Genomic DNA, 21,220 nt, shown 5'->3' with positions numbered 1-21,220 from the left:
TCCTTCCATAGGTCACATTTCAAAGTTGATTACCGTTTGTATTTTGTGGTCCAAAATGATCGTGATTCAAGACTTTGATTTTGTTTTAGTTTTGGTTGTTTATTACTCTAGTGTGTTATTTTGTTTTGTTTACAGATGCTGGTTACTTTATTTTCTTTCAAAATCTGTCTGCATTTTATTGTGTTTTTTTTGTTAATTTTGATATTGAAAACTCAATATGAAAAATGTTTACAAAAATAAGATGCATTTTACTGCAAATATTCCTAAAGTTGAACAGACGTAACATGCACACATTAATTCACCTCTGTAATCATTTTGTAATCATTTAAATTCAAGTTGTATAAATACTTAAATCTGACCTGGTATCACCCTTATTGCAGTCCCTGTGCAGAAGAGCTGCAGTAGTAGAGAAAGAAGCAGCTCACAGAGCCAATCAGTTCATGTGCTGACAAAAGTATGCTAAAGTAGGATAAAGAAAAGTGACAGATGAGCCATTCACTGTCCAGTCATAGGGTGTGGGTGGGTTTAAGATAACTTGGGTTTAGAGCTAGTCGGTTAAAAGATGCTGGAAATCAAACCTAGGACATCTAATGACAGAGGAAGTACTGCAGGGGAAATCTCTCAAAGTTATTTTGGGCTGGAAATCTGCTATAAAATCCCATAGGAATGTATTAGGATAACAGGATAAAGGATATTTTGCTAAAAAGGTGTATTTAATAAAGTTTTTAAATGGGTGATGCTGGAAGAGTTCAGGGCCATGGAGGAAGATCACATTAAAACCTTTATTTCCTGTTGGGTTGGATATGGGTGTACCTTTCGTGCACTCATGTACTTCTAGCCAGACTACCACCTTACAATTAATTACCTTCCTATTGAGTCTAAATTGTTTATTTCTAGTTATCCATCTTAGTTTTAAGTCAGTTGATCCAGATGTCCCTCCTCATAGCACCCAAGGAGGGAGGACTTGTATAGTGACTGTTCCCCATCATCCTGATGGACCAATGAACAATGTCAGATGAGCATGTATACATGTTAGAGGTGTGTACATTACCTTGCTGTCCATAATGATTATTGTTATCCTGTTACATGTTTTGGCAGCATATAATTTTGCAATGCTTTTTACTATTTGGTTTATTCTTCTAATTGTTTCTTTTTTTCTCCTAGATTGTAAGCTCTTCGGGGCAGAGTCCTCTCCTCCTGTGTCACTGCCTGTATCTGTCTGTCATTCACAACCCCTATTTAATGTACAGCGCTGCGTAATATGTCGGCACTATATTTTATTATTAATAATAATATTATTAATAATAATAATAATAATAATAAAATAATTCTTCTATAATTCTTTCTTATTTTTTGGAGGCTGATAATACTTTATTTTACCACATGCTGCCTATACAGTATATTGCCCATTGTATTTTTTATCCTCCTATTCTTATTTAATAATAAAAAGAGATTTAAAGCGAGATTAAACTAAACAAAAATGAAAAACTCACTCACCTTTACCTTTGCAGATCTGTCAATCCATCCGGTGGCTTCCTGGACCAGGTACAGAAGGGAGAAGATGGTGGCGCCCGGCGCTTCCTCCGCGGCGGAACAAAAAGGAATCCTAGGACGACGTGGGACCAAATCGCGGAAGGACCAGTGTCATTGAGGGATTTGTCGGATTAAAGGTAAGTGTCCATTTTTGCTGTTTTTAGTTTAGATCATTTTTAAGGTTTTTTTTTTTTTTTACATATGATTGCTGAACTGACTGAACTGGAGACTGGGTTAGTCATGTTATGTTAGCATTTACCTACCTCTCCTATTTTACAACAACATAAACATTCACCATGTGAATAGTTATACTCAATACCATTAATATATGGTTACTGAGCTTAATTTGGACCAAGTGGATCGATAATGCTCATTAACAGAGGTCTCATTGCAGAAACTAATCAAACCCAATAAGATAGCTTCCGTGGAGGAAACAAAACAATAAAACCCTTTACTGCAAAGTTTACTGGGTAGTGACAGTAAAGATTGCATTCAATGATTGTCTCTTACCTTGAAAACATTCTTGTATCTACGCATTCCATTCAAGTGGCAATGCTTATAAAGCAACCTAAAATACTTAGTATCCACTTCACCTGCCATGAAGGGCATTAAAAGCATCATTAGTAAAATGTACTAATTAAAATACTTTTTAGGACTAGTGTAAGTGCTCCCACACACTCCTGTGAAGAGGCTGTGGCTCAATTCACTTGCATCCTCTGAGTAAGAGCTGAAAATGATGTTGTGGCCCTTTGCTTGTTTACTAATAATAGGCAGAAAAAGTTTATTTATAAATCCCTATACAATTTATTAGCAACAAATAAAGTTTTGCAACATGATTATTCAAAATGAATATGCTCATAATAAAATATAAATCATTGTAGAACTCATCTGTTGCTGCTTATGATTCAATACTTTGTATCGTGTAATGTGTCATATGTATGCTGATAAGCAATGTTTGTGATCTTTAAATGGAGGGTCACCTCTTAGGGTGAACCAAGATCAAACTCTGTGGGTGGGAAGCTAGTCTTTCATGGAAACCTTGCTTCCTAATTGACCTTGCTTTTTCTGTTTTGCATTAGTCCTTGTTATGGTATTTTAAATTGGTAAATCATAATGTAAATGACCTCTGGCCTGTACTTGACTATAATGCTACCCAACGCCCATCCAACAAGTTCTATCAACACCGTCAGTGGCCTCCTCTAGAGTTAAAATACTTAGAACATTTCTGCTATCCTGCTGTATTACAGCTAGTGAAATGCAACACTAATCATTTGGTTCTGATGCGCACAGTACTTTGGTTGGACCACTATAAAACCATTTAACTGATATAGAAACACTTGTAGACATTAGGTCTTATAAAACTATAAATGTTGCTGTCTATTTTGTGTATGTGCATTGTGGGATCATGGTAGGATCAGGTAGATATTCCATTTAGAAGAAGGGATGGGTTTCCATCTTTAGAAAGAAAAAGTTTATTGCATTTTCACCTTGAACCTCAACTCACTACACACTTAAAGCGTACCTAAACTTTTTCAGGTAGACAACCTTTTTATGTAGGGTAAAAGTTTTGTTTGTACGTTTACAACACCTTTTTTTTTTTTTTTTTTTTAAGACCTAGGTGATGAAGAATGAATGGGAGTGCACAGCCTCCCTGGATACTTACATTAATCCCAGGAGGCTTTTGGCTGCCTTTTCTGCGCATGCCCAAGCATCTTCCTACGTCACCTGACGCAGGTGCAAGATCAAGTGACGTAGGAAGAAGAACCCGTATGAACAGAGAGAAGATGGCGGGCCACTGGACGGATCGACGGATCGGATATTAGCATGTTCTTGATTGAGGCTAATTTAAATGTTTTATATAGACGGAGTCTTGTTTAAGCAAGAGTACACAATTTCCCAAGTAACAACATCTTCTATATATGGTAGCATTGATATTTGTTTGGTAAAGTATTTTGCTTTGGAAATATCAGATGCCTGTGCCAAGTATGAAATGGCATAAAGGTTTCCTTCAGAAGAAATGTTACTATGTTGTGAACTGTCCTAAAACTACCACTTGCAGGACAGCAGTGATGTCACTCTAAACACAATGTTGGAGATGGCTTCTAAAGCGTAGGAATATACCGATTAACCTGGTTTGTGAAGGTTAGCAGAAAAAAAGGTCAGGAGTCTGCAAATTGATTTTACCTTACATTTCTCCATACTGCTTTCCTTGTTCTTGTGTTAGTGTCCGGGCAGCAAGCCTAGAAACTGGAGGGATGGGAAGTTTTATGGCATGACCTGTCGCCATCAGATAAACATTGGCTGGACCTTTGTATCACACCTAATAATTATAATTGTGCATGCAAATGGGAGTTTGGTGATGAGAAGTAAAGTGAACAACTCATCTTTTAATTTGGGATTTTTAGTTGGCACAAATACATAGGAATAACAATATAAGAAATTATTTTACGGTAAAAAAAACAATATATTATTTTTTAACCGAAAATAATTTATTCTTATATTGTAAACATATTTTATTCATATATTCATATGTAACTGTGCCAACTAAAAATTCAAAATCGAAAGCTGAGACTTCACCAAACTCACTTTTGTATTGATATACAGTATATGGGGTTGGCTTTCTATATTTTCATATACCTCTGAACAATCTCTTTGAATATAATTGTACATGGGTATAAATTAAGCTTTTTAGGTGCACCCATTTACCTAGTAATGTAGGTAGCATCAGCAATATTCTTATAGGCATTAAATACAAAGATACATATACTTTATTATCCAAACTGTCCCAGTAGACAGTTTAGGTCTTTGTGTGTCCTGACATATTAGATTATGAATCCCACTAATAGGAGATAATAGATTTAAACTAAGTACTATCTATTCAATCAGGTGACCAAACATAGGTTATTCTTAAGCAAAACAAGTCCACTAAGTACAGGTTTTCAGTTTCTTCTGCAACACTGCTGCAAGTCTTCCCTCTTCAGTTTTTCCTTAAAAAATGAAGTAGTATTTGGCATGCTGAAACTTCCTATATGAACACTGATAAAGAAGTAGTATCATGATGCTTATGCTTTATTGATCATTGATTGTTAAATGTTTGATGTATATGGGTTTTATGAACTTGTTAGTATGGAGTTTTTGCTTGGGGTTATGATTTGGAAAAGAATGTGCAGTGTTCCCAATGCATTGTGTGTATAGAAATAAAAGCAATTATAAGGATTTTGAGATTTCTTTTTTTTTTTTTTTTTACATACTGCTATTATTCTGAACACAACTGTATATCTAGTCTGGTCAGACAAGAGGTTAGAATTTTGTTTGCCTCAGCACATCAACACCTACAAACATGACAATTATAGAAGCGTCAGGCCGAAGAGCTAATCTGACACAATAGAAAAGCAGAACAATTTGCTCCTTGTGCAACTTCTCAGAAAATATAATTTAATAACAAGGAGTTGAGGAGGTCTACCTATCCTTAAGTGTATTATATTAGACATCACGTAGAACACATTGGTTCACAATGGACAAATCTGAGTTTGTTTCACTGGGATGTACGACCTTATTGCTAGACAAAAAAATCCCCAAATGCATAGAGAATTATTAAAGTATTATCATTATTATACGTCTCGCATTCCAACACATTACACCTATTGGCTTCCTCAGGGGATCTTGCAATGAACATTACAGATTTTGAGGGGATAGGAAAAAATCTCATACAGGGATTTCAATATGATATCTTAAGTGTTTAAATGAATTTTCCCATAAAGAGCCACTTTTGGCAGGGTAACTGAAATCTGCAGAGTATTGGCAGACAGACACGCAGCTTGTTTGACAGGCAAGGTTGGAGTCTTTTCTCTTTCCTCATTTAGAAAATATAAAAAACAAAATTACATTTACAGATGTATTTATTTCAGCATGCAAAGTTGCATTTGTGTTTTTTAGCCATAACATAGGATAAATACAGAAGTGAATGGCATTTTTGGATAATGGTGTGAATAAATAAAACCATAACTCCAAAATCTGTACAACCTTAATGTTTATTTCTCAAATAAAAGAAAAAAATTTACAACGCTCAAACACTGACATTTACAAGTTGCACATGGTGTGTTTAAAGCATAGAAATTTCTTGTGCGTTTCAGGATTCTACGAATCAAAACAAAAACAAAAAAGCAAACAACTTTATAATTTATTATATAGTATACAAACACTCAAACTAAAACATATCCCATAATAAATAGCGGGACAAATACCAGAAAAAAAAAAATACCAGGTAGCTTGCGATTTTAAGGATCCCCCTTGAAGAATCAATGAAAGAAGACCCAACGTCTCAGGATATTAAAATACCAGGTGTAACCAAATTTGATTTTTTAGTTACCTTTGGGACAACCCATCTCCTACTTGTGCAGTGTGACCTTCAGAAGTAGCCTTTACGGTTCTTTAATGTATATTTTTGATTGAATCATTTGAACCATGCACTATAATTTGTCTTTAGCGGGTGGAAGGGGAGTGATCTCTCCATTAGGGACTCTCAGCAAAAAAAAGCCAGCATGTCACTTAGTTTGTCAGCAACTGCACAGAACTACAATATCAATTTTGGAAGCAGATGACCTTTAGGATTCTAAAAACACATACTACAGCCTTCAGTGGCAGCATATTAATTGAACAGAATTAGAAAAGCTTGAGTCAAAGGCAGCTCTGTCAGCATTATAGAATGGAGTGGTTTTACATCCACAAGGGTGAATTCTTCAAATTGTAAAAAGAACACAATGCAGAGTGTGAAACTAAACATTAGTCTTAATAAATCCCATTAGGCCAAGATAAGGTTATCCTGACCTGAAATAAATATCGGTCATTTTGTTTTTACGTTTTTAGCAGGCAGGCAGTTACATGATGGTAGCTGAAGTCATTTACTAAAAGCCACTGTACTGATAGATTAACAATTATTCCTTGTTATCCAGAAATATTAGGTGTGCAGAGAAGAGGTAATAATAAAATGACTTTGCCTTCTGTTGTGATCCCACTACAGTAAAATATTTTCTCTGTAGGCTCCAAGGGAGGACCCTGGCGTTCTGTGCCGAAGCAGCAAATGCTCCACAGCTGTCCAATGCCTACTCAAGGCTAAAGCTCTGCAATGAACAAGCTCAAGATTCCCACTAACCGGAGAGTTTTAGGTCTGAACAATCATGGTGGCATGTCTTACCACTAAAGAGAGTTTACTGGTTCCACACATTGGAGCTTCACTTGACCTGTTGAACTGTTATAGCAGATGTAAAGAAGAAAACATGGGCTTTGTTGACAAACATGCTTAAACCTATTAGTGACAAACCTGTCCAATTTTTAGGGGCCATATGTGCTCATCCCTCCCAAAGCTGCAAATTGCAACTGTTATATCGAACAGATGAACAGGGATGCCAACGTTGCCAGCCATTATATGTATATAAAGTAGTTGTATGATTTGCTTATACACTGCCAGTGACAAAATTGCCCCATCAATATAGCAGTATTGTTCCTGCACAGATTGCAGATTTTCTAATCTATTCACAGCACTGGTAGCTATAAATATCTGTGCAATTATTGGATAGAAAAAAAAAGTTCCAGGTCAGTTATTTTGACCAAATATAAACTGTATGATTTTCACATGGTCTTTTTTAGACACAAACACTATTAGACTCAACCAATAATAGCTCAGTAATATTATCTAGAGGACTTTAAAGATTTCCTAGTACAATCTAACTGAGCTTCTTCAAGGAAGAACAATATTAATGGCAGAAATGCACAACTGTATAGAAAGCATTAACTTCTGCAGTGTTAATAATTAGGATCCATAATAACATTAAGACATCCACAAATGTTTATAGCAGAAAAACTCCTGTATCAGTGATCCGACTCTAGGAAAGTGGGGTACCAGTGTGTTGCAGGAAAACTCTAAACATAGGTCCTATTAAAACTTACAGATTTCATATGGAAAGCTAAATCTCCAATAGAATTTAAGTTGCAAGATACAGTCAGCTCTTACAAAGGCCTATAGCCATTAAAAAGACAAATGAGTTCATATTTTTCTAGTGGATTGTTTATAATAGAGAGAAATCAAACAGATAGGGAACTGAACGGCAAGCACACCTTTTGTTAAAGGTTTTCTACAGCAATAAGTTAGACTGGCACAAAAAGCCCATAGAAGGCAGAGCAGTGCATTTCCCGTAATTATGAATGCAGGCTATCAGATGATATGCTTTATTTAAGGATCAATAATGGCATGAAAAACATTTTGGAAATGTCAGGATGGAAATATTCTGTCTGAATAATAATGCCAGTGATACAAGGATAGGAGGCTACAAAAAGCATTTTTGTTCACAAAACAAAATAAACCTTTAAGTCAAACCAAGTGAAAGGCAATTTTAAAAGCCAGAGAGTCTGAAAAAGTGCTTTGCACTGCAAGATTTCTTGATGGAAAACCTATTTGTAGGTTAAAAGCAACCCATGGCCCTTTGTATCAAATGTTGAAGCTTTCTCCACAACCACAGGTTCCTTTAATGTTCGGGTTATTAAAAATAAACTCGCTGGAGAGTTTATCTTCTACATAGTCCATTTCTGTTCCTAAAAGAGTCAGCTGTGCTTTCTTCTCTATAAACACTCTCACTCCTGCGAAAAACAAAACAAAAAATGCATTTACAAAGACTGGACTGCTTCTGAATAATAAAACAGCATTGTAACAAAAGATTCTAACCATTCAAGAAAAAATACATTTTACCAACTTCAACTAGGTGAACCGGTGAGGATAGAAGTATGGGAGCTGCTACTGAGGGCATGCATTGGGGATACAGGCTTCACATTTGTTAGGGTGATTTTAGGCCCATGGTGGGCCACAGTTTTCTGCCATATGTTCAACAGCAATCCACACTTCTCCTATTCAGTGAATAAGAAGGTGAGGAGCCATATTTTTGTACGAGGCTGCAATCGCCACACAATCGCCCACACTCCTGGGCGCACTTTAAATTGCAGGTCTGAAAGAGCCCTTGTCCAGATAGATGACAAATGCAATTCATTTGCATACTAACTTACTATGATAAATTAGAACATACCTGGCATGGATACAGGTTTTAAAATCCAAGGGGAATTAGCTCCCAGGTAAAATGTATTTCAGTGTTATGGCACACAAGGTACACTGCTGTGTGCTATTATTAGAAATCATGCAGAATTGTAAAGATATTGCATACTAAAATATGAGAAAACATTTTTACAACAAAAAAATAATAATAATGACATACATTCACATGACTTTGTGTTAATTTCCCAACGTGACAGGAGCTAATTTTCCTTATGGAAATATCTTTTTTCTTATGGAAATATTAATACTGACCATTACCACCTCAAGTGCAAGAAGAAAAAAAAACTGCACCATCCTAAAAAATGGATAACATTGAAAGCTCCATTTTGCCTCTTCATTTTCATTGTATATCTAAATCTCAAGGGTCCAACAGTTTGGAGCAGCTTTAATAAATCAATATATATTTCCTATTATTCATGACAAAATGACAAATGTTGATTTCAACCGATCCATTGCAGTATTTTATTATGTTTAGCAAATAAAGAGTTCATGTTTTGTGAAATAGGAACATCTTAACTTTTGTAAGAAAGACATGGTTGCATTGTTCCCTTTCTGGTCCATGAAAACAAGTCTTACTTCTAGTGGACTCCATATAACAAAACATCTGATATTCTCCACAACTACCAACATATCTAGGAGCAATTGATCTTGGCCATCTTCCACAAACACATTGGCCTCCTGTATATATCAAACACAAAAATCCACCATTGCAGCAAAACAATTCTGGGTGAAGAAAGTACACAGTCATAGCAACTCTTAAGTTTACTTTGTAATACAGGCAAGGACTGGTATGATTCTGAAAGTTTTTGCTGGTGCTATCCAAAATCCATATATCCAAGAGAAAATAAAACTCCATAAGCACAAGGGAGGGGATGTTTAGAAGTTCATGTAATCAAATCTGGTTAAATAAGGCAGTTTCAGCTTTCATAATATCTACATATTTTGACTTTTGTAGCTATATACCTTTCAAAAACGGTTTATCCTCCCTCACTTGGTGAAAAATGCTTTAAATTGAACTAGAATGTTGAATATTGCTGTACAAAAATCTTTTTTGAAATTAATTAGGTGTGATGTACTGAATATTTATTCCACTCAGTTTAGTCCCCTGCTTTAAGTTTTAAATGTCTTGTTGAGAAGGAAACCTACATGAGAGGAATAAATATTCATTGCTAAGTTTGGATGATCTAGCAATGCATCGAAAATACATCCATATGTTTAATTGATTCCCGATTCCTAAAACTGAACAGTTTTCCTAACTGAACTGATTCCTAAAACTGAAAAGAATTAACCATGAAAAAAATTCACATACAATAGAGATTACATTATACAATTATTTTAAATAAAGAGATCAGCTCATGTCACATGTACAAAACATTTATCCTAAGGGACCGACGGAGAAATCCTGGCAGCATCAGTAGAAAAAAGTAGGATTTTATTGAAGAGAGTTTTCACAAACATAACAGCCGCACTATCTGCTGGATTTAATGGATGGGACTGTACTTGAAGATTCAGCAAATCTTACTTCTACTGACAACCATTTTAAAATGATTAATAAAACTCCAAAAACGAAAAAAAGAAACAAAAAAAAGGAATGGCTTTTTATGGCAAATCAATAAAAAAGTTAAATAGTCACAGATTTTTCAACTTTATAAAATATTGCTATAAGAAAGAATATAGGGTTGACCAAAAAAAGTGTACTGTACGTTTGTACATATAGCAATATCATATAAGATGTCCCATTTTCAGACACGTTTCACGTAGTTTGGCTTCTTCAGGGAATATAGAGACTTGAACATTATTAAGTTATGCATATGGTACTCCAATATGACAAGAGTAAAAAAAAGGGGTCTGGAAAAACCAATGTAGTTGTGTGTGTTGGCTGTACTTGATGGTAGGGTATTATAACATAACTGCTCTGAGAAACTAGAAACTGATCAAACCCTTTCTTGTGAGTGATTGCAATAAGATTATTGATACGCAGCAACAAAATATGAACTGATGTGAAGTTCAATAGTGCCTTTGAAGTGAAGCTGAAATCTCTCAATGGTCTGAGAGCACATTCATTATTATGTCTGGATATTTGAGCACATTTGTTATTTTGGAGTCCTGAATATTCACTTCAGTATATAATACGAAGAGGGGGGATGTAAATTCCAAAGTTATACCTTGGATAAGTAGAGAGGACTAGGCGGAGTAAGATTTATGTTGTTGGTGGTGGTAAGCAAGAAGAGCAGCCTGTCTGCACAACGACAACAATCTGACTCACATCAATATATATTTTGTTGCTGCATATCAATACTCTTTTTGCAATCACTCCATAAGAAAGGGTTTGATCAACTTTCTAGTTTCTCAGAGAAACTATAATACCCTACGATCGAGGCAACACACACGAAACTACACTGGTTTTTCCAGACCCCTTTTTAATTACTTTTGTCATATTGGAGCACCATATGCGTAACTTATTACTGTTCAAGTCTCTATGTCCCCGGAAGAGGCCAAACTAGGCGAAACGTGTCGGAAAATGGGACATCTTCTTTGAAAACACTATATGTACAAACATACGGTACACGTCGTTGGTCAACCCTATATTCTTTCTTATAGCAATAATATGTATAGTTGAAAATATGTGACTATGTAACATGATGAGTAAACTTTTTTTGTTGATCTGCTATTAAAAGCCATTCTTTTTTCTTTATACTGAAATTTGGCTTGGCACCTGTAAAAAATAACATAGTATAGAACTCTCCCCCCTTCCCCTTCTTTTCAGTTTTCCAACTTCCAAAATGAGGTAACTTACCATCTTGCACTACTTCTTCATCTGATTCACCCTTGGATTTTGCATAATCTAAGAAATAGGATAAACCATTGCAGCCCCTTGTACGAACTCCCACTTTTAAGCCAACCTGGTAGAATAAAGAAGAGAACACGAGTTACAAACCAGCTTTACTGACTACAGGCAAAAATGTTTTTTTATTTATGACGTAACCCTTTATAACCATTATTTATGACGTCATGGAAAACCTAGATGTCCAGATCAATTATAGAAGCATTAGTATGGGATAGGTAACTTAAAAATTGTTTTTTTTTTTTTTTTTATTAAAGGCTGATAAAGTGTATAATATTGTAACAGTGTAATGTATTTTAAAGGGTATGAGTAGTAGGGTATGAGTAGTTGTATGGGAAAAGAAATAACAGCCGTTTGTAAACATACCATGGAAACCAAAGCCGATATGGCGATCACATGGATTGGAACCACACAGAGCGACAAAGCAGGAGGGTGTGCTGGTCATTTCAAAGTGGAATTTAGAATAACTCCCTATCTGCTCATAGCATCATGCAAGGCGCCATCATCTGGATGCCATGTCAGAAGCCCCGGCAGACATTAAGCATTGGCAAGTAATACTCCTTTCAGCAGCTACTTTGTTATGTAGTAGAGTGCAGTGTTCCCCCAGCCCCTTTAAGCTGGGTGCTCCACCTGGCACTTTTCAGTAACCACCTAGGGACCACAACCCGCCTACAAGTTCTTCCCACCCAGCTTAAAAAAAATTCTGGGTTGAGTACTGGGGCGGGTGGAGGGGATGTTTGGTCAGTGCAGAGTACCTAGACATTGACAGAAGGAAAGGACGCACTACGGAAAGGGTCTGTCCACACAGTTATAAATGGAGCTTGCGGCCTTTGGGTTTCCTACATGTCTTGGATATACAAAATGACAGAAAGATGTATCTGCCATGGTTTCCAACTCTGATCCTGTTCACCTAGAAATGGTAAATGTTTATCACAATGTTTGCATATAGACCAATCCCAGAATACAATCAAAAGCGTGTAAAAAAAAATTTAACAATCAGAAAAGTTTTTATTTTATGGTCAGAACTAGTGGAATTGCCGCCTTTTTATTTGAAATATACAAAAAAATTATATATACACATACATACATACGCACACACACTGGGTGAAAAAGAAGCTGTAGGCAGGTGGCGGTACCTGTATTATGGCCCCACTTTTCAGTGACCACCAAAAATGTCAAGTGGTTCGCCCAGGTAAAAGGGGTTGGGGAGAACACTGAAATATGTACTGTAAAGAGAATAAGGCTATAGAAGAGTAGAAACTAAATATTTTCACCTTGATTCCCAACAAGATGATCATCAACCAGTAAAATCTTAGCAATAAAATGATTTGATCATGCATGATTCTCCTAGGATAAATTTGCATATGTCAGTGTTCTCCCCAGCCCCTTTTAGCCAGGCGCACCACACGACACCTTTCAGTAACCTCCCGGCTTATTTTGGGTGGTTATTGAAAAGATCACAATACAGGGATCACCACCCACCTACAGATTCTATCTAGCCAGCTTAAGAAGTTATTACTACCAAACTGTGTAAAATGATCAGCCTATTAAGACACACATCCCAGCTTACTGTAATAGAAAGATAATAAATAAACATTTTGTCCCATTGCCCTATTACAGTTCCACCCATATTTAAGTAACGATGAACAGGTATTAACTAACACATCTTGACATTAACGTTTATTGTTCGGATATGATCGTGAAAATTCGGAAGTAAAGACATACAAGGGTTACAGAACAGAAGGTTTCTTAAAGTGCACCGTTGAGCCTGAAAAAAAACTGACCAAATACAACATATGTAAATGAACCCAATTTCTTGTAAAGCATCCATATAATAAATTATGATTCTTGTTTTTACTCACATGCTCTGGTTTGTCTGCTAGAAGTTGTTTGACTTTATTTACAGCAGATGGGGTCTAAAAAAAAAAAAAAAGAAAGAAAAATTATGTTATCTGTTATCCTGCATTTTCCCTTTTACTAGTATGAATAATATCTCCGCAAACTAGACTTTTTGTAGATAATGTTACCCTCATCTCCAGTCCTTAAGGGCGAGAATCCATACACAATTTTTTTAAGCATTTCATTATCAAACTAATAAGGAATGGTTTACAAAGAGATAATGAAAAGGCTTAATTTATACCAAAATCCAGCCCGTATGTGGTCTTTAAGGACTGGAGTTGCCTTTGATTATTATTATGTACAACAATACTTTTTTGATTAATAAAGACACAAACTCATAATACAGACTACATTAGTTTCAGGGATTTATTGATGGGGTTAGTGTTCCAGAGAACCCTCTATCCCTATAGAGTAACATTCTGTGTACACCATGCAGTGTTACAGTACTGACTTATTCTGTTGTGTGCATTACATGTTTTTTTTATACAACAACTGAACATAACAGTTCAAATTAGAATTAACCAGAAATAATGGCCTGAAATGTCTCCATCTACCGGGCAAGTGCTTCCAAAGGGTGTTCCGTGAGTGGAAATTTACTGCACATATGACGGGAGTGACCGAAGATTAGGAGATACTGGATAGGGGTATATCAATTGACTACATAGTGTTTGGTCGGTCAAAAAAAAACAAAAAAAAAAACGAGCAGGTGCATTATTTAAAGCAGAACTAAACTGAAAATAAAAAAAAAATAAAAAAAAAATTATTTAATCACGCAGATTCCTTGATGGTACGGGACCTTTCCTCAATCCGGTCCCGCGTCATCCTAGAATCCCTCTTCGTCCCAGTAAAGAGGAAGCTCCAGCCGCCACCAGCTTCTATCTTCTCTTCCGGCCCTACATCACCCAATCTCTCACTGCATGCGTGAAATCAGCATCCCTTTCCCCTTAGTGGAAAAAAATCCCCTCCTTTGCATACCAGATATCAGGCATGTGCAGGAGGAGCAGCCCTCCTGGGAAAGGGGAACAAAAAACATAACACATTTTTACTTTTAAGAGTTGTCTACCCTTTTATGTAAAGTAAAAATGTTGAGTTTAGGTCCGCTTTACTCTTCCCTCTACCTAATGTACCACCCCGCAATTCAAATTGCTAACATTTCTTTTCACAGCAGACAAAATGGTGTTGGGGAAAGCCTGGTGGTCAGCAACCCCTACGCTTTCTCAAGTCAAGCAAAAAATGTCATGGTTTTTATGCAAGAAAAAACTACAATGCAATGTGGTTTGACACCATGTCCAAATTTGACCAAGTCTGGTACCCATGGGTAGAACAGTTGTTTTTCACCTTCTTTTGATCGCAAACTGATGACCATCTAATGTAATACTTTACAAAAGTCCCACCCTCAACACGGTTGAATTATGCTGATAGTGGATTTGTGCAACTCTATTCCCCCTCCCCTCTTGTCCTGTGTCCTTAGGTCCCCTTTCTGTTTCATTTGATATTTTATTGTTGATGCTTTCATTGATGTACAATGTGAAAACTGATTTCTAAGTTTTATGTTTCTTGTTTTCTATGAAAACTAAATAAAAAAGTAATGAAAAAAAATGGCCTGAAAATGGAATATGTGTTTTTCCATTGTCTGATGAATACATCTGCTTCCTACATGGGTAAAAGAACCCGCTGGGATTCACCCTATCACATATACTTGTCACCAGAACGCGTTCAATGTGAAGCATTTTATTTATTAAATAAATCTGCTTTGATAAACCATCAGCACTGTCTTTCTGGCTTATTACAGGAAGCCCCCAGTTTTCCTACAGACATAAAAAACATGAGCAGAATTAGGTCAACATTTCTTTGCTACTGTAGATTTGCCCACCACTATTGCTTCTAGGAACAGGACTCTTTAAACAGGACTGTTTAAAAAGAACTTCAATACCCCAATGGGTGTTGGGAGTTGGAGTCAGAAAAATATTCAAACCTCTAATAAATGAATAATAAATTATTAATAAAACATGGTAAAATGTCCAGTTTCATGGATAAGAGCCATAGTAAAGTAGCCTTTTGCTACAGGATTGAAGTAGTTTGAGTGAAGTACAAACAAATCAGCTATTCTACTTTCTCATTTAAACTGTAACAACGTTAAAAAAAGTGCTTTTGAATGTAAACATAAGTAAATATTATTAGTCAGCTCCAAGGGCAACTCCATGAATTTAGAAACTTACTTGGCTCATGACTGAGAAATTAATCTGATTTTTTTTTTTTAACCCAGATTATTAGTACTAGCATATAAAATTCTACAAATAGATTCCTTGAAGAACTGCTGTGAATCCTACAAGAATGTTGTGACATTTGCAAATCAGATAGTGGAGTTAGCGTAAGATTAACTGCAAATTGCCCTAGGATATACTGCAAGCTGCCTTGAAAAGCACCAGATCAAAATGAATTGGTAATTTGTCCAGCAAAGGGCAGACATATTCATATAGCTATAAAGTTTCTGGGTCAGGCCACATGCTGCATCAATATTAAAAATTCATAAGAAATTAAAAAAAAAAATAAAAGGAGTTGGAGGTAACATATTCACATGAGTCAGTGTTGAAGGATTTATATACCGACTGGAAGGCTGAAATCTGCTTTACAGCATTATATCGGTGCTCCTGGTAACTGCTGAATACAGAATAATGTCATCAGTCCGACCGATTTCTCTATAGGAATGTATGGAGAACACAGCGTTGAGTGTAAGCAAAGTTTCAGTTTGCCAGATATTGCATCCTAACCATTGTATAATGAGGGGGAACACAACTCTGCTAAAGAAAACCATAACCCAATAAATGATTCAACCTTAGTTTAGCGCATTTTTAAGCTATACTAAGGTCTATGCCATAAAAATGACTTGCTGCTTTAACAGAAGCAACAATCTTTGATTGCCAGTCTGTAATACTTACTAATACAAGTATATAGAAAAAAGAATAGATGGGGGACACAAAAAGAAATTATTCTAGGTCAAGAACTCAAAAATTCTTCACATGCCCTCCAGACTAAAAAAAGTCAAAATGTTGAGTTTAGTAAGATGGTCCACATGGGTTTAGGTACGCTTTAACCTCTATACTTCATAACATTACCTCCGAACCCAAATACAAACTACACTTATAGGACATCCAGCATGGTGGCAAAACACATACACATACACAGTCTGTATATAAAGCCATTAAAATATTACAAGGTAAAGACCAGGGTGTTGGAGACTTTCAGGATGAAGAAGGCTTACTATAGAGGCTTTAGGATTTATGTTAACAGAATAGAATTATAAAATGGTTAGAAGATATGTTCATGAAGGGATTAACTAGTGTATAACCTCGTTAAGAGTGTTTAAACCCAGTAATTTTTTTAAATCCAAGATCTTTCAGACTTTAGGGTTGTCTACAAGAAGGAGTTGTCTTAATAAGGAGAAAACAGCAGACTAAGGGTGTACATTTATCCATATGGGAATCTTGTCATTTTACCTAAACTGCTAAAAATGGTGCATTTATTACCATATATATTCATAGGAACAACTAACATAAAAATGATCTATTGTAATTGGCTACTAGCATTGGAAGTGAAGACCTAAACTCAAAATTTTTACTTTACATAAAAGGGTAAACAACCGTTTACATAAAATAAAAATTGTATTTATTATTTTTAGTGCCACACATTTTTTTATTTTGTAAAGCATCTCCCCTTTCTGTCTTGATCGCCACATAATAGGAGCGCAGAGCGTGCCGGGATACCTAAGTAACGCATCCCGGGAGGTTCTTGGCTGCCCCGATCTCAGACATGGGCAGTGAGATTAGCAATCTCCCCCCCCCCCCCCCCGCCCCCCCCCCCCCCCCCCCCCCATCTCACGTCTACTCATTGAGAGATTGGGCGATGCAGGAAGAAGAACCCAGAAGAAGAATGAAGAAGATGGCAGCGAAGAATACCAGGATGACGAGGGACCCAAATGAAGAAACCTCCCAATAGATCTGCGGGATTAAAGCAAATGTGTTTTGGGTTTAGTTCAGCTTTAGGGACCCTTCATGCCTGTGCATTATTTTTATGTACCTTTCACAAACCAAACCAGTGAAAAAACCTTGAGTGCCAACTGAGAGTTGGCACTCCATCAAACGGAATGAAATATATTGCTGGCACACAGTTCTTTTATTGACATCTGTCACATCTTTTATTGAGATTTGCATGACAAACAGAAGTGCAACAACATTTCAGTAACTACTAAATGTCCTATTCTCCAGGCAAGGGGACATAGAGGTGTGCACAGAGACAATCCCCCTATTCCAAAAACTCCCATGCTTGTGTTATCATGGCAAAAACACAGCTCATAGAAAAGGGGTGTTGTGTGTTGCATTGTACCTGATCAGGGGGAGGGAGAACCATATTCCAGCAATTGCCTAGTTAGGATTCTAAATGATGGTTAATAAGGTGAACAATGTGCATGGTATTTAAGTATATAACGCAAAAGGTTTCAGAGAGTACAAATGAATGAGCAAAACTACATGCAGGACCCCCAAGCCTGGGAAAAGCAACAAACACATCAACTGCCACAATAAGGGCATATAAGATTTAGAGACGTAAATCCAATCCCTAGGGGACACATATACGTGTTTAATAACATTGCCGCTGATATTGCCTTTTCAGATGTACCAGCACAGGGTTTTTATGTTTGTTAATTTCTAATTTCACTATTGCTAACTTCATTCAGCCCAGAGGTTTATGGAGACGTCCCTTAAAATGGTCCATTTGTTGTGCCAACATACACCAAGGCACAGGGGTTCTTCAGAATATCTGCACAGAGGTCAGTACTGCAAACCAAAAAATTATTAATGAACTTGGTGCCATTATGTGATTAACCAAACACGTCACTGCAAATCAACACATCGCACACTGCAATTGTGGCATTTATGATGATCCATTTGCTGTGATATTTTGTATTTTTAGATTTGGATCCGGAATCCATAGAGACAAAATGTCCAGCAGCATACTTACTGTAAGCCCACAGTTGTGTATTAGTGACCCTTGTGGGTGTCCTACCTGCTAGCAGAATATTCAGATTGTGTTTCTCTCTGGAACCTGTGTTATATCCTTGTACAAAAAGGATTCTTCACATCTTTTGTTTTTTACTGCATTCATTCAATTGCCAAGCAGCATGGCAGTTAAAGCAAATACTTAGCACCGGTAAGATGGTTAAGTTGTGGAGTAAATGTCTAGGGTGGGCGTTTTTAATGTATAACAGCATCTTCCTATCAAATGACCTAAGCATCGCACAGACATCTGATGGAAGCCTGGTGATTGCCACTGGATCTTTGTGATTGTTACCAGTGCCAGGTGAATAAATGAGCACTCAAAATGTCCTGTTCCACAGAAAGGGGGGGGTGTGAGCCAGTACTTCTTTCAAGTGAACAGCAGCTTTTTTGCAATGACAGGCTGATGAAGGACAAGGGACGGGGGTATTAGGTTGGCACTAGGTCCCAGGTTTAACTCTCAGGCAGGACACTATCTGCATGGAGTTTGCAGGTTCTCCCTGTTTGGGTTTCCTCCCACATTCCAAAAACATGCAGTTAGGTCAAAACGTTCATGGAACATTTTATAGCAATGGTCAGCCACTTTTCGAACCTCACGGACCACTAATCTCATCTTTTTAAATCACTCGGATTAATATGAATTTTTAAAAAAAGATAAATCTGTTTGTAAAATAATGATCTTCCTAATGGTGCCTGACAAGGACTGTGGAGGCTCTGATTCATTAATCAGCCTACAGGTAAATGAAGTATTACTATTGTTACCATTAGTCACATTATCTTTGGTATTACTAAAGAAATGCAAAATATTTGTTTTGTCTCACTCATTATGGTTTATTGCATTCTAAAGCTGCGTACACACTTGCGATAATTATTGTTGTAAACGAACGACTAATTGTCTGATAATCGTTAAAAAATGTGCACAACAACTGACCAATGACTCTGATGAACGAGGATTGTCGCTGAAAACGAACGACCATCCCGGCGGATCTGATTGGGCGACGATCGTTCACTATCTATTGTGTGTACGGTCGTTCAGTGATGGTGGATTGTTCTGCAGTACGTTTTCTCCTTTACATGTCACTTCCTGCATCATTCAAATGATCGTATCTTGCGTGTGTACATTATTGGTGAATTATATTTGAACAATCATATTGTTACAGCATGTACAGAATTGTGCACAATACGATCGTTCAAAATAATCATTCGTCATTTGTTTTCTAATGATAATTTTTGTAGGTGTGTACCTAGCTTTAGACCAAACAAGAAATGACAGGTATTAAAGTCAAACTGTTTGATGCTATTAAACATACCAGGTAAAGAAAATACACAGATAAGGTCATACATACCTAACAGAGAATTAATGATAAAACAATTGGATGAGAATCGTTATTAGCGGAGCGGGGTGACTGATGTAATAATGGAAACAATACTGATGTGTACGGCTCGGCAGCGGTTGCCTCATACAACTAATACTACACTGACGTCACACTGCGTCCCCCGTGTTTCTCTGCCTCTAGTACAGTGCGTGAATTTAGTGCAATATAAAGGTGAAAATTGTCATTGAGAATATAGGAACTTATTAGAATATTATGTTTGTTTTAGTATTAATAAAATATAAAAATTGCAAACGTCCCAATTTTTCTGTGGACCACAAACATTTTCTCACGGACCCCTGGTTGGTGACCTCTGTTTTATAGGATGACTTTGATGGGGGTCAGATATTCGGGTTGGTGTGTAAAAAGATTTTGTTTGCCCACAGCAACCAATCAGCTTTAGCACAGGTATATAAAAGAAGAAAATAAAGTCTGACTATAGAAAACAGCTTTCCTGTAAACATGACTTTCATCCAGACATAAACTTTAGGCCAGGACAGTAGTAATAATAATAATCTATATTAAATGGCCAATATCTATTGGAAATATCCTACACTCCCCTTCCATAGGGAACCCACCAATGACCCTCAGCCTCAGCCGGGGGGGGGGGTCTATTAGCACGTGACCAGGCCACGCAATGAATGCTGGGAGATGTAGTTCACTTCTATTTACTCGCATTCTATAATCTTATCATTCCTGATAGTAACACTGCTGACAGGCAACATGTACACCGGACTGATAAGGTCACCGATAGGCAGGCCTCTCCTCTCAGGCCTCGTCAGGCTAGGTCGCACTTACCAGAGTGAGCGCCGCCCGGGTCGGCTGCAGCTTCCTTTTGCTGACTGCCCGAATAGTTGCCCTCACCAACGAGGCGGACATGTTGTTGTTGTTGTCTTCGCCCTATCGCCCATGGAACTATAAGTAAAGCCCACTGGAAACGGAGAGGGGGAAAGTTGCACACTAATGACGGCCGCGGCTTCAAGACTAAGCAACAATAATGACACTCCTCCCCCGGCGGGCCCGCTGATTGGTTGCGCCGGTTATCAGTCTTTGACATAAGGCATGGTGTTGGCACATGCGTAGAAAGGACTCTGAGGACGCTCTGTCCCTTGTAGTAGAGTCACGTGATAGAACTTGTGCAGACCAGAAGAGCCTAGAAGTAACAGGTGGGATGAGGAATATTGTGTACAGGGGAGCAAGCAGCAGTCTTTGTCAGACCTCAGTGTAAAGCTATTTACACAGGGGCAATAATTGCTGCTGGAAATGCTTATACTGAGTGCTGTACAGGGATTGTTCTACTAAGCGCAGGGGAGGACGAACAGGTGGCGTCCCACAGCGTTCTCCCCATTGTAGACAACAAAAGTGATCGCTGGGCTGTTCATTAATCTGACACAAAGGGTGACCCAAAACCTCTGCACTA

General features: G+C 37.2%; 1 protein-coding gene across 1 annotated transcript; it reads right to left on the bottom strand.

Moving 5' to 3' along the window:
• Window positions 1–5,545: 5,545 nt before the first annotated feature.
• Window positions 5,546–20,813, bottom strand: ISCA1 (iron-sulfur cluster assembly 1). The gene is made up of 4 exons (XM_072404075.1): window positions 20,599–20,813; window positions 13,340–13,393; window positions 11,430–11,535; window positions 5,546–8,166 (listed from the first exon to the last, which is right to left on the bottom strand). The coding sequence occupies exons 1-4, from the start codon at window positions 20,677–20,679 to the stop codon at window positions 8,018–8,020; spliced, it is 390 nt and encodes a 129-aa protein (XP_072260176.1). The 5' UTR covers window positions 20,680–20,813; the 3' UTR covers window positions 5,546–8,017.
• Window positions 20,814–21,220: the final 407 nt, after the last annotated feature.

Source organism: Pyxicephalus adspersus, chromosome 3, assembly GCF_032062135.1.
Source record: "Pyxicephalus adspersus chromosome 3, UCB_Pads_2.0, whole genome shotgun sequence".
Classification (NCBI taxonomy): domain Eukaryota; kingdom Metazoa; phylum Chordata; class Amphibia; order Anura; family Pyxicephalidae; genus Pyxicephalus; species Pyxicephalus adspersus.
The sequence above is the reverse complement of the archived record's forward strand: the minus strand, read 5'-3'. Positions and strand labels throughout refer to the sequence as shown.

What these genes read in the sequence shown, in the direction of transcription:
- ISCA1 (XM_072404075.1), bottom strand. Translation starts at nt 20,679, where the DNA reads ATGTCCGCCTCGTTGGTGAGGGCAACTATTCGGGCAGTCAGCAAAAGG. An exon ending in CCCGGGCGGCGCTCACTCTG is followed by an intron (nt 13,394 to 20,598) that starts GTAAGTGCGACC and finishes TTTTTTTTTTAG; the next exon opens with ACCCCATCTGCTGTAAATAA. An exon ending in TAGCAGACAAACCAGAGCAT is followed by an intron (nt 11,536 to 13,339) that starts GTGAGTAAAAAC and finishes TTATTCTACCAG; the next exon opens with GTTGGCTTAAAAGTGGGAGT.